Genomic DNA, 12,329 nt, shown 5'->3' with positions numbered 1-12,329 from the left:
ACGTGAAATTTATTTTTGGTTTCTCATTTGTAGCTTTTTTTAAAAAAAAATTGAGCTTCCACTCCATGGCGAATTCGTATGTCAACAACGTGAAATCTTTTTCATTTAGAAAACTTCCTTTTTAATTTTTATTAAAATACCCCTCCAATTTCACCTGCAATTTTTAGAATCGCATAAACTTTCACCTACAATTTTTAGAATGGCATTAACTTTCACATACAATTTTTAGAATTGCGCATAAACTTTCACCTGCAGTTTTTAAAATCGCGCGTAATCTTTCACCTGCAATTTTTTAGAAACACGCATAAACTTTCACATGCAATTTTTCAAATTTCAATTAAGTGTGCATTCATCGGTATCGGCCGTTTTTTTTTCAAATTTCAAGTTTTTGGCATCGTTTTAAAATTTGTAATAATAAACATGAGAAGCATATACGTGGGGACTGAATTTATGTTACTACGAGTACGAATGCTTTTTATTGTGATCTAAAAAAAATCACACACGCACACGGAGGCATGCACACACACAGGCATGCATGCATGCATGTATACTTTACTTGCATGCATCGATGGGGCGCTGGCGGGTCGACTGAGTCGTGTTTGTTTGGGCTTCTGTTTCAGCTCTTCAGTTTTTGGTGTTTCTAGCAATCTCAAAAGCACTTCTCCTGTTTACACATGAAACTGAGAAGTACTTCCAAAAGAAGCTGAAAAACGCCAAAAGCTGAAGCAAAAGCCAAACAAACAGGAACTGAGCGACTGAGCCCTAGCCAGTCCCAAAGAAAAAACGTAATAAAACATCCCTAAAACATTCACCTGCAAATGTGGGAATTTTTTCTTTGACACGAGGAAAGGTGGCACGATGGGCAAGCATCCTGGCGAGGAGGCAAGGACCATGACAAGCGAGAGCGAGAAAAGACAGCACTGCTCGCGAGCTGCAGCCTCTCTTCTCCTCTCCTCTCCTCTCCTCTCCTGGGGAACCCCGAAAAGTTGAAGTCCCAAGCGAGGGAAACCCACGAAATATCAAAAGCAAACCCACTCTATCAACCTCTCACACACAGCAGAGCACTGCACTGCACAGACGACGAGCCGAGCAGAGACAGCAATAAAGAAACCGCTGCAGCTGCTGCTGCCGTTGCGTCGCGTGGCGCTCTCTCTCTCTTCGTCTTCCTCCCGAACCCCAATAAAACCTCTCCCACTCCCTCCCTTTCCCTCCTAGTCCCATTTGTGCTGCTGGCCGCCCGTAGTCATCACTCCCCCACCACCACCACCACAGCACGCCTCCCACTGCTCGAGGCCAGCAGCAAAAGCAGCCAACCAGACTCAGCTGCACTTAAAGCCAACCGGCTTAGCTCAGCCCAGCTCGACATGGAAGGGGAGAAGCTCTCCTCTTCCTCCTCCGCCGCCCCCTGAGCCTGAGCAGAGCACCGCCGGAGCGACCGACTAAAGCCAGCCAAAGTAACCTCCTTTACCTACCTACGCAATGGCGTTCGCCGCGCTGTTCGCTGACTCGCTCTACTGCCCGGAGGAGCACCTGGACTTGTTCCAAGAGCCGGCCGAGGAGGAGGAGCTGCAGCCTGCGGTGGTGGTCATGGAGGACGAGGTGCGGGCGCTGTTGGAGGCGTTGAGGGGGAAGGAGGAGGAGCTCATGTCCATGGCGCCCGAGGTGGTCGGCGACGGCGGGTACGGGGAGGAGGGGCGGGAGGCGGCGGTGGGGTGGGCGGCGGGGGCGGCGGCGAGGCTTGGGTTCTCGGCGCTGACGGCGGCGCTGGCCACGGCGTACCTGGACGGGTGCTTCCTGCCGCTGCGGATGCGGCTGGACGGGCGGCCGTGGATGGCGCGGCTCGCCGCCGTGGCCTGCGTGGCGCTGGCCGCCAAGGTGGAGGAGACGCGCGTGCCCGCGCTCCTCGACCTCCAGCTCTGCGCCGCCGCCGCCGGAGCCGAGGAAGAAGAAGGCGGCGCGTACGTGTTCGATCCCAAGACGGTGCGGCGGATGGAGCTCCTGGTGCTCTCCACGCTCGCCTGGCGGATGCACCCCGTCACGCCCTTCTCCTTCCTCCACCCGCTCGCGCTCCCCGCCCCGAGGCTGCAGCGCTGCGAGGCCGCCCTGCTCGCCGCCATGCCAGGTTCGTTCGGTTCCTTCTTCCTTCCTTCCTCTACGTTCGTGCATTATTACATTGCTCTGCTAGTTCCAACAGTCAAAGGCGCAATCTTTATGCTGTTGTTGTGTGCGCGCGTGGCAGATCGGCGGTGGCCTCGGCACAGGCCGTCGTCCTGGGCCGCCGCGGCGTTGCTGGCCACGACCGCCACCACCGGCGACGACGCCCAGCTCTTGGCCCTCATCAACGCCCCCGAGGTCAGCAACCACATTGTCTGTCCGTCCGTCGATCCGTCGTACTATCCTTGTTGCCTGTGCTCGCGGGAACTGATTTCTTACGCAACCGCAGGACGAGGTGGCGGAGTGCGCCAAGATCCTCAACGGCGGCGACAACAACAATAAGCGCAAGCGCGCGGCGGCGGGGCCGCACTCTCCGCCGCTGAGCCCGAGCGGGGTGATCAGCGCGGCGGCCTTCTTCAGCTCCGAGAGCAGCGCCGACTCGTGGCCGCCGGCGTCCGCTTCGTCCTCGCCGGGCCGCACCGGACGGCCACTCAAGCGCGCGGCCCCCGACGACGCCTGGCCTTAGACGCCTACGGCCCGATCGCTCTCGCTCTCTACAACAAACCGGCGAGCAGAGCAGAGCAGAGCAAGCCGCTACGCTAGGAGATGAGAAGAAGAAGCCGGGGAAGAAATGAAATCAAAAGAATGTAATTTTGCTGCAATGCGGTTGCAGAAACCAAAACGACGGGGGCAGCTCAGCTATTGATGGATGAGAGACAAGCTCCCTCCTTCCGTTCCTGGGTAGGATTAGGATAGGCGGCAGGGGGAAGTTTGCTCCATCTCTCATCTCAAGCTTTTGCCCTCTCTGGCTGGCTATGGCCATGAATGCGAATTCCCCACTTCCCATGAGCTCTACATCTGCATTAATGTCACCCCGATTTGGCTGCTCGTTTTATCTAAATAAATGTGCATAATCCCTCTCTCTCTCTCTGATGAACTCTTGGCATTAAATTGCTTGGAATGTCTGTTCATGTGCCATGATTTAATGACACACGCCAGGAAAACCCATACTAGGGAATTCTTAGCAAAATTGATTATGGAACTATGGATTTTCCGCACACATTTCTTACCCTGCATTCGTTCACTTCGCATTGGTATAAACTGTCACGAAATCAAATTTTACACCGTACAGGTGTTTTTGTTGAAAGGAGAAACAGAAAACAGATGCAATATTAATCAGGGCATGTAGTACTAGCAAGGAATGAAAAAGGAGTGGATGAGTCATCAACCTTGTTGGCAAGGTGCAATAGGGATTTGACTTTTACTCATTCTAATTCTTCCTACGTGGGACCAACCTGCCTCCACCGAAAAGACCACTGTTAACAAAAGGAAGTGAATCATGCTTAGTTTTCAATTACTCTTCTTTTGGTGTAGACATTTTGTTTCTTTCACGTATATATAAAAAGAAAAAGGTTCCATGGGAAAGGATTTTACAAAAAGAAAAAGGGTAAAAATTCCAATAGAAAAAAGAAAGACAGGAGAAAGCAAAAGGACAGGAAACTCCCGCCTAGCTTGCCACGTAAAGACAAGTGAGGTGATACACACTGGCTGTTTTTGGAGTACAAGTACTAGTGCCATGAGAAAGAGAGCGAGAGAGTTGAGCTTTTGAAGGCAAAGAATCTTGCACGGCCGGAGGAAAATAATGCACAAGATCACAACAGTACATCACGATTGGCTTTTTTCTGTTTTGTTTTTTTGGATACGCTAGAGATCACAATGATTGGGTGGATTAAGTCCCCATTATCAGTGCACGCAGCAACACATGCTTAATTATCAGCTGATGAGTTGAATCATGAGGGTGGTCTTACAAAATACTCTATTGTAGATTCTACTCCATATTGTTCGTCCTGTTATCACAGCACGTAGTAGCAACATGCTGAACTACCAGCTTGTTTCATAAATATATGAAATGTTTTTAGCTTCTTATAAAATATTTTTTCACAAATGATTAGACCATTTAAACATGCATTTATTATATGTTCATGTTTACGTACTTTGGTGTGCATAATGATAGTTTAATTTTATTTCAATATTTTGTATATACAAGTGTATGTATGTGTGCTTATTTCATATATTTCAAAAATTATATACATAATATATTATAATTTCCCATTTTATGCATATAATTATATGTTAAAAATATATTTAAATGTAGCTTAGTAATTAATGTATAATCACTAGTAAGTTATTGCAAAAATATTATAATATGATTCTATTTTTTATAACATGCATATATGCATGTGTAGAAAGCTGCCGAGCTCAATTTCATACCATTCAGACTCGTACCTCTCTGAATTGACACGAACTCACTTTGGTTATCCCCCAATTCACTGGAAATTGGCTATAATTCCGATTTCAATTATATGTGCAAGAAAACAACTCGATTTTCTTGGCTTAATTCCAATTCATGAATTCAGTGCTCAATCTTGCAATCCAAACAAGATGTTAGGAATATTATTTGAAAATTATACACACCTGCACAATGCGACAACATCTCTAAATACAATATGATTGAAATTCAAGAGTAGTTAGGAAGTACGGCATATTAATTATTTTGCCCCAAGTAATCTTTTTTTTATATTTGATCATATTTACTGATAAAAGAAATCAAAACCTATAGTAGAAAATAACTAAAATTCTGAGGCAATGAATGCATGAGTGATTAAAACTTTTGAAAGATCTAGTTGAAATAATATTATCTCAAGTCGTGTTTTTTTAATCTTGGTATAGACATGATAACTTTAGTGTGCTCCATTTGAACTACTTCTTTCAATATTTTTGTATAGATACATTTGGCTTTTCAAAAATCTTCGAGATTCTACATGATTACCTTTTCTAAGTTTGCATTAAGAAATATACGAATAAATTTGTAAATATAATAAAAACTTATAACAGACAAAATGATACAATTTTATATAACATGTGGTAGTTTAAATTTTATTGGCGGTCAAAAACATTATAATGTTTGATGGCATATATTTTAACATGACAGGTCCTTCTGCGGAAGTGCTCTTGGTACGATAAAACAGGGACGGCAAGATCACAATGATTTTTTTCTTTTTGCGGGGAAGATAACAATGATTTTTTTTCTAATGATTTTTCGCAGCCTATAGCCCAAACAGGTTGTGTATTTGACTGAGATCGTCACAAAATCGTATGTACAACAACGCTCTAACTTTTGATGCTTGGCCCGAGCACTAATACACTGCATAATAAATTCAAATTGGGTACGGGTACCAACTGACCGGTGTGCGTTCGGAGGTGTAGCCAGAAATTTGCCTAAATCTCCAAATTAGGCTAACACCGACCCATGACAGTACGCCAAAATGCGAGTCCAGGATTTGATATCGGGGTTCAATGGATGTGTTTATCTTGATCTTGCAAGGCTAGCCTTGAAATTTAAAATGTGGTTGTAAAATTTCACTTGTAAGAAGAATTAACATAGTCTTATAGACAACCACACAAGACACAACCCGGTCATGCCAGATGGTAACTTGGTAAGGATGTAGCAAAAATGAGTTGGGGAGGTGAGCTTTTGCGATTGACCTGGGCTGAGCATTGGGAATGGTTAAAAGCATGAGGACGACGTCGCTTGTAATCTACGAACAAACGTGATTAGAAGGCGCCAAAGCAACCGTAAACAATTCTCCAACGTTCACTATCCGCATTGCAAAGCGCTTTAATAGTCTCCTCCTTGGACTTTTGTAGGCTTTGACCTCGAGGTAAGAGAAGAGTTTTGCTCTCCTCTCACACTGTGGAGTGGGTCCGGCTATCATTTCCTTTCCTTTCCTCCAAAGACTACACACACCTCTGATCAAAGCTAGGAGAGTGAGTGTCACCGTGTCCCCCTCTCACTGGCATCTTCTGCTGATTAATTAAGCACAACGCCCTGGCATTGCTACACACAAGCAAAAGGATATTGTTTCACTGCTGCACATGAGCATGTCGAGAAAAACAAAAGTTTGTAAAGATGCAGAGACAAAGTGTACGCTACAAATCTTTGCCATTTTACTCCACTGGAAAAGAGTAACATGGACTTTGCCACCAGCCAGTGTTTGTGACTGGGGTATAATATTACCAAGTGCTCCACTAATTGACATTGATTTGCAGGAATAAATACATTTTCCAGAAACTCTTCCCAAAGACGACCAAAAATAGGTTCTTTTCTCAAAAAAGAATGGCCTACAAAACTATACGATGTGTGAAGAAATTCTACTAGCATCGGCATGCTTGATAGTTAATGGACTAAAATAGATGGTTGCTCGGAAGAAAGAAAAAAAGAAGCTCCATGTGACATAGATCAGAGGACCAATGCCTTGACAAATGTTCCCATGATGTGCGTTGATTGGCATTGGCACTGTGTATTTCCATATCAGTGCTTTTCTCTCTGTCCCTCCTCCTCTTTTCTGTTACAACCCACAAAAAGTCTCCTAGTACAAGTTGAAACCCTACTTAAGTACACCCACCTACAAGTAAAAGCATTTGCACACATTCTTAATAAAAGTTTCTCCTACACACGATCGTGTAGATCACAGATGCTTACACGTCGGCCCGATCCATCTGGACTCCGTTGTCAGTGAGAAGGTGCATGGCAACTTGTAGGCAGGGCAGGGAACCTACCTAGGGTGAGGACCGGAAGAAGAAGACACACACAAGTCCCCTTCCCATGTGGTGCTCCCCCCAACCTTTCCAACAGCCCCCCCACAAATCATTTGTTTGTCATCACTTGCTTCCATGGCATAATAAGTCCAATCACCATTTGAAGCATGGGTAATCCAAGTCACAGCTGGGGCTTTGGACTAAGCACAGAGAAGTATATATATATGTGGGTGAGTCCCACAACATTATAGTATTAGTTTTTTGTTACTAAACAGGAAGGAAATAGAGTAATAGAAGAAGTAATAAAAGAAGCATGCAGCCTTGGTTGTTTTGTCCTGAGGTGGAATGGAACAGACAAGTGAGGAAGGAAGAGGAGGAAAGGGGAAAACTGAAAAAGGAAGGCAGAGAGAGCAGGACATGCATGCATTGCTGCAGCAAGAAGTGGGCACAGCACAGCACAGGCCATAGGGGGCAGTACTTTGCTTTCCCCAAAATAAAAATCTAGACCTACCAGCATGGTGTGCCCACATGTCAAGTACACACGTTGCCTTAGTTCAAGACAGGCCCCCAGCGCCCTCCTACTACCTCGGCGGCAAAGGGAAAAACAACCGCAAAACATATGCCCAAATCATGGAGACAATTCTTCTTCTGTTTGCTGCCTTTGAGAAACAAAACTAGGTGTTAATCCGATGAAGTTCCTTCCAAAAAAATCCGGTGAAGTTACTTCTTACTCGTGTGGATTTGTTGTTGATGAAAATGCTTAAAATACGATTTTATGAAAATATTTCTTATCATAAATCTATAGCTATTTATTTTATCTGATCGTCCTAAGTAATAATAATAAAAAATAACCAGCTGCATTCTAGAACATCATTTGATATTACTCTAGTGCGTTGGTTAACAATCTAAGAAAAATCCAACCTGTTGGAAGAATGAATAGTGACTACGTGGCAAAAATAAAAAAAGACGCGTGCAGAGCGAGCTAGGTGAAGATGATAGCATTCTTTTGGACCAGAGTGGTCTGGTTTGGTACTAGGAATGCTTAAATATATAAGGAATTTCCTGTTATCAGTAGCTTAATTGTTAATTAATTAGTACCATGGATGGAGCTGTAACATTTTTGTTATTTTTTATTCCAGCTTGTGTGATCCGTAAACACTAAACACTGTAACTGAGATACCTTAACCTTGTAATAAAATGGATTTGCACATCTTTTTTATGCAGACACCGGAATGATGCCCTTTTCGAACGAAAAAAAAAAAAGACCGTGGATGGAGCTGGCATGCACCAAATTAACCCTTGGCCGGCACTCCAGCGCTTCACGAGTGGCATATTGCTATGGGATTCTCCGGTCCAGAGCAGTGCACGCATGCTTGGCGCTTGTACTACCTAACCAGTAAGTCAGGCTTGGTGGCCAATGGACCATTCTTTGCACTTGTGGCTTGTTATGACGACTCAACTTCAAATTTAAGAACATCGCCAAGAGTAAGACTTCAGCCGGTACTTCATACCCTAGCACGCTGAGATGGAAGAAAGAGGTGGTGAGTGAAGTGATATGTATAGTATGCTGCAGAAGTAACGGCAGCAGCATGGACACCAAGAAAAAGTTACAGAAAATAGAGTATGGCAAGTATGACCGCACGACAAAAAAAAAGGAGTACCTACGTCTAAGTCAATCGATGGCTCATGGCTGTGTGTTTGTGTGTGTGAGAGAGAGAGAGTGAAATTTGCATATAAAATTTCACCTTTAATTTTTAATTGCCCACAAAATTCCACTTGCAATTTTAAAAAATGCACCTAAAATTTCACGTGCGATTTTTAAAATCCAAACATGTGGAATTTTAGCCGTTTGAAGGTGCAACACGTGTAATTTTAGTCGTCTGATGGTGCAATATCCAATTGTATATTTCAATCCAAATTTGTACAAAAAAAACCTGTGCAAGTTTAGCCATCTGAAGGTGCAATATCCAATCGTAAATTTCAAAATCCAAATTTGCACACAAAAATTTATGTGCAATTTTAGTCATCCGAAGGTGCAATATACAATTGCACGTTTCGAATAAAAATGAATGTACTAATTATCCTACAATGCTATTTTACGTTAGTGCACATATATAAACTTGAAAACAAAGAAAAACAAGAGAAATAAAAATTACAAGTTTATATTTAGCAACCCCTCCACAGCTGCATGAAGTGGTGCCACAATTATTCAAGTTTATATATGTGCTTGGCCCAAATGAAAATTGGTATATACGGGCAGTCAGCTTGGCCGAAGCCGAGGCTGTGTTATTTTTAAAAATTTCTCAAACTACATGTTGTTGTTCTCGACAACACTTAGAGTATGGGGTGCCAATGCTCGATGGCACAAGTGCGGGTATAAAAGTAGGGCGTGTACGCCAGCCTTATAGCGAAGGTCGCCTTACACTTGGACAAATTGCCACGTAGGATTGACCATGTCACGTGGGCGTCTTGACTTGTGTTTGGGAAACGTTGACTTTGTCGTCGCCACGTAGGATTTACGACCCGGCTCATATAAAGATTTTATTTTACTACAACACTACATATTATTTTTAATATTGATGAAAAATAATGTATTATTTTAAAAAAATTAGCGAAAAGAAACAGGCAACCAAAGCAACGTTGGTAGCAGGTAGCAAGGGAACAGTATGCATGGCGATTGAGTTGGCCATGTAAAAAGGTGTAAGTCCTGGGAACAAGGCCAAGCTCTGCGAAAAGGGCGACTTGCGTGCAGGGAACAAACAAAATCATACACACAGGTCGCCGTCAGCCGGAAAAACAGGGCAAAAGATCGTGCGTGGACGGACAAGCAGACTCCTCGCGCACTCTCTCTTTCTCTCCTCCGGTCTCTGACCTACACAACAAGACAAACATCAAGACAGTAGCCCCATTGTTCTCTGTTAGACCATAATTGTTGTCATTGCTTTTTACAAACTAACATGAATTCCGAAGAAAACATAATAGTATTTATAATTCATAATAAGTGTTTGAGATTTAGTACAAAGTTAGTAATTTACACATATTATTTTGATTCATGCATCTTCCTTCTCTCTGTTAAGTAGCGCCCGCATAATCTCTTCTTTTGTTATTTTTCTGTGTCATTCAAATAGACAACCCCTATCTAAGTGTTGTTTTGATTCATATGTGTTCTAAAAATGATGGCATTTTAATTCTTCTACATTTTCTCGATCCAAATTCTTATAGATTCATGGGTTTCAAAAAGGCATTACTGCCATGTTTCATGTTTTGAAGTGATTACTTTGAGGCATTCGGTTTTATTTTGTCAATTCCATGAGATGTTAAAGAGTCGACTTCTATGGAAACGGAAAACAGCCATTTGTTAAGGGAATGACTAGTTTAGGGATGACCGTGGAGTAGTTACCTGCGGTTGATTCAGACAACATATCTGAATATACCAATTTTCTTTTATGCCTCGACCGGTCTCTCCCATCAGAAGAAAAAGTGAGAGCATTCAACATAACCGCTCTGAGCTTCCAACTTTCAGTGAAATTCCTGGGAGCTTTCAAAGACAAAATCTTAAACTTTCACTTAAATTCCTGAGAGCTAAAAAAATCTGGAACTTCCAAAAATTTCAGACATATATCAAGAAATGTCATAGAATCTCTCAAAATGTCCTGAGAACTTTCTTCTTCCCAACAAGGACATGTCATATTTGTGTGCTCATGATCAGCAAGGATATTAGGATATACTCGTGTGCTCATGATGCTTTTCCTCCGACTTTGCTTCCCTTTTATTTTTTGCTTTGGTTTGACAGTTTGACAAGTCCAATTCGAGGCAAAGTGTGTGGGCCAAAGAAAATAATAATAGGAGAATAATATGATGGCAATCTAAGTACTCTCACTTTTTTACCCTTGCCCCCACACAGCGGCAACCGGCCCAGTCCTCGGGGACAATGCTCGCAGCTCCGAACCTAACAACTAAAAACTCGAAGAATTGAATGCGGCAACAAGGCGTACTGGATTGCAGCCTTGAATCGAAAGGAGAAAGCCGACAATGGCTACGTTGCTGTTGCGATCATTCTCGGAAGGAGTATGTCGCCATTCCTTTCTGGCAATTTTATTACTCTCTCTTCCCGAAATTATTTATCACTGATTTAGCACAACTTTATACTAAATTTGGGACAACTAATATGGGTCACAGAGAGTACAAATATATTTGGTGTATATTTTCAGAATTTTGTGTATATTTTCAGAATTTTGTGTATATTTTCATGATAGGTTGTAAAATAATTAAGCGCCCCACTCAAATAATTCAAACTAAGTTTAAATTTACATTTTTAATAAGCAAAATTAGCTAAGAGACCCCTTTTTGCTATCAAAGAATAAGCTACAAAATACCCGCATCGATTGCTAGAGGCACTAGAAAAACATCATGTTGCAAAGGACTATTAAAAAAACCTAGTAATTTGATACTCCCTCCAACCCATATTATTTGTCGAAATATTACATGTATCTATAGAATTTTTAAACATAGCTACATCCATATTTGGGAAAATCTGAGACAAGTAATATGGGCCGGACGGAGTAGGAGAAACCGCATCAACTAAAACAACAATCCATTTTCCTCAAGAAATAAGCTGTAACAGTTTTTCATGATTTAAACTTCCAAAATTTGACCACATTTATGAAAAAATATGTCAATGTTTACGATACCAAGTAAACATAAAAACGTGTTGATATCCTTCATTCCCTTATGTAGGTTTTATAGATTTATTTATTTATTTATTCCTGACATAGCTCCTTGGCTCTTGCTCCCGGCCAATAACTGATCACATTCATTTACTCATAAAACAACATGTTTCTTTTTTCCAAAAGAAGGGAAACCCCCATAACCAACATGGATGAAAGAGAACTTGTCTGCCGAAAAAAAGAGAACTTGTCTTGGTCCAAGAAAAAAACCTACATGAACTGGAGTACATAGAATGAGTATGTTGATAGCTCATGAACTGTGCAAAATATGTGACATCAACCGACACCGAGGATTCATATGCACTCCGCTCCAAAAAAAGCACAATACATATATGCAGAATGAGAAAATAAAACAGTCCAATTTGTCGAAAGAGGTGCTTTTGAACCTATTGCAAGATAGTCTTTTCTGTAGTTTGTGCATCAATTGATGCAGAAACCCGGGCAACATCTTACTTTTCGATTTTCAAAAAAGAAAAAACAGGTATATGCAGTTGGCATGGCACTCAGGGCATCAAACGGCCTGAGACATGAGACGAGATCTTTCCACATAGGTACTTCCTCGTTCCGGTACATGGGACCCTCGCGCATTCAAGATCTAAGAAATGTAACATGAGTTTTTTTATTTTATAATTATACTTCCTCCGTCTAATAAAAAAGTCTCAAGTTTGTCAAAATTTGGATGAATCTAAACATGACTTATTATATAGATGCATTTAAATTTGGACAAAGTTGAGAAATCTTTCGTTGGACGGAAAAAGTATAATTTTTGTGATATACACTAGTTAAATCTAGATGTGTTGGTACCCCTTCACCAGAACAGAGGCAGTAGCAGGTAGGGACTGTACGTGG

General features: G+C 42.3%; 1 protein-coding gene across 1 annotated transcript; it reads left to right on the top strand.

Moving 5' to 3' along the window:
* Nucleotides 1-1,056: 1,056 nt before the first annotated feature.
* On the top strand, nucleotides 1,057-3,080 carry LOC100827599 (cyclin-D3-2). Its single transcript, XM_003575522.4, has 3 exons — nucleotides 1,057-2,122; nucleotides 2,240-2,352; nucleotides 2,444-3,080. Exons 1-3 carry the CDS (start codon nucleotides 1,480-1,482, stop codon nucleotides 2,678-2,680), a joined length of 993 nt encoding a protein of 330 aa, XP_003575570.1. The 5' UTR covers nucleotides 1,057-1,479; the 3' UTR covers nucleotides 2,681-3,080.
* Nucleotides 3,081-12,329: the final 9,249 nt, after the last annotated feature.

Source organism: Brachypodium distachyon, chromosome 4 (assembly GCF_000005505.3).
Source record: "Brachypodium distachyon strain Bd21 chromosome 4, Brachypodium_distachyon_v3.0, whole genome shotgun sequence".
In the NCBI taxonomy this organism is placed as follows: domain Eukaryota; kingdom Viridiplantae; phylum Streptophyta; class Magnoliopsida; order Poales; family Poaceae; genus Brachypodium; species Brachypodium distachyon.
Note: the sequence above shows the minus strand (reverse complement) of the source record. Positions and strands in the feature narration are given on the sequence as shown.

What these genes read in the sequence shown, in the direction of transcription:
- LOC100827599 (XM_003575522.4), top strand. Translation starts at nt 1,480, where the DNA reads ATGGCGTTCGCCGCGCTGTTCGCTGACTCGCTCTACTGCCCGGAGGAG. An exon ending in CCTGCTCGCCGCCATGCCAG is followed by an intron (nt 2,123 to 2,239) that starts GTTCGTTCGGTT and finishes CGCGCGTGGCAG; the next exon opens with ATCGGCGGTGGCCTCGGCAC. An exon ending in CCCTCATCAACGCCCCCGAG is followed by an intron (nt 2,353 to 2,443) that starts GTCAGCAACCAC and finishes ACGCAACCGCAG; the next exon opens with GACGAGGTGGCGGAGTGCGC.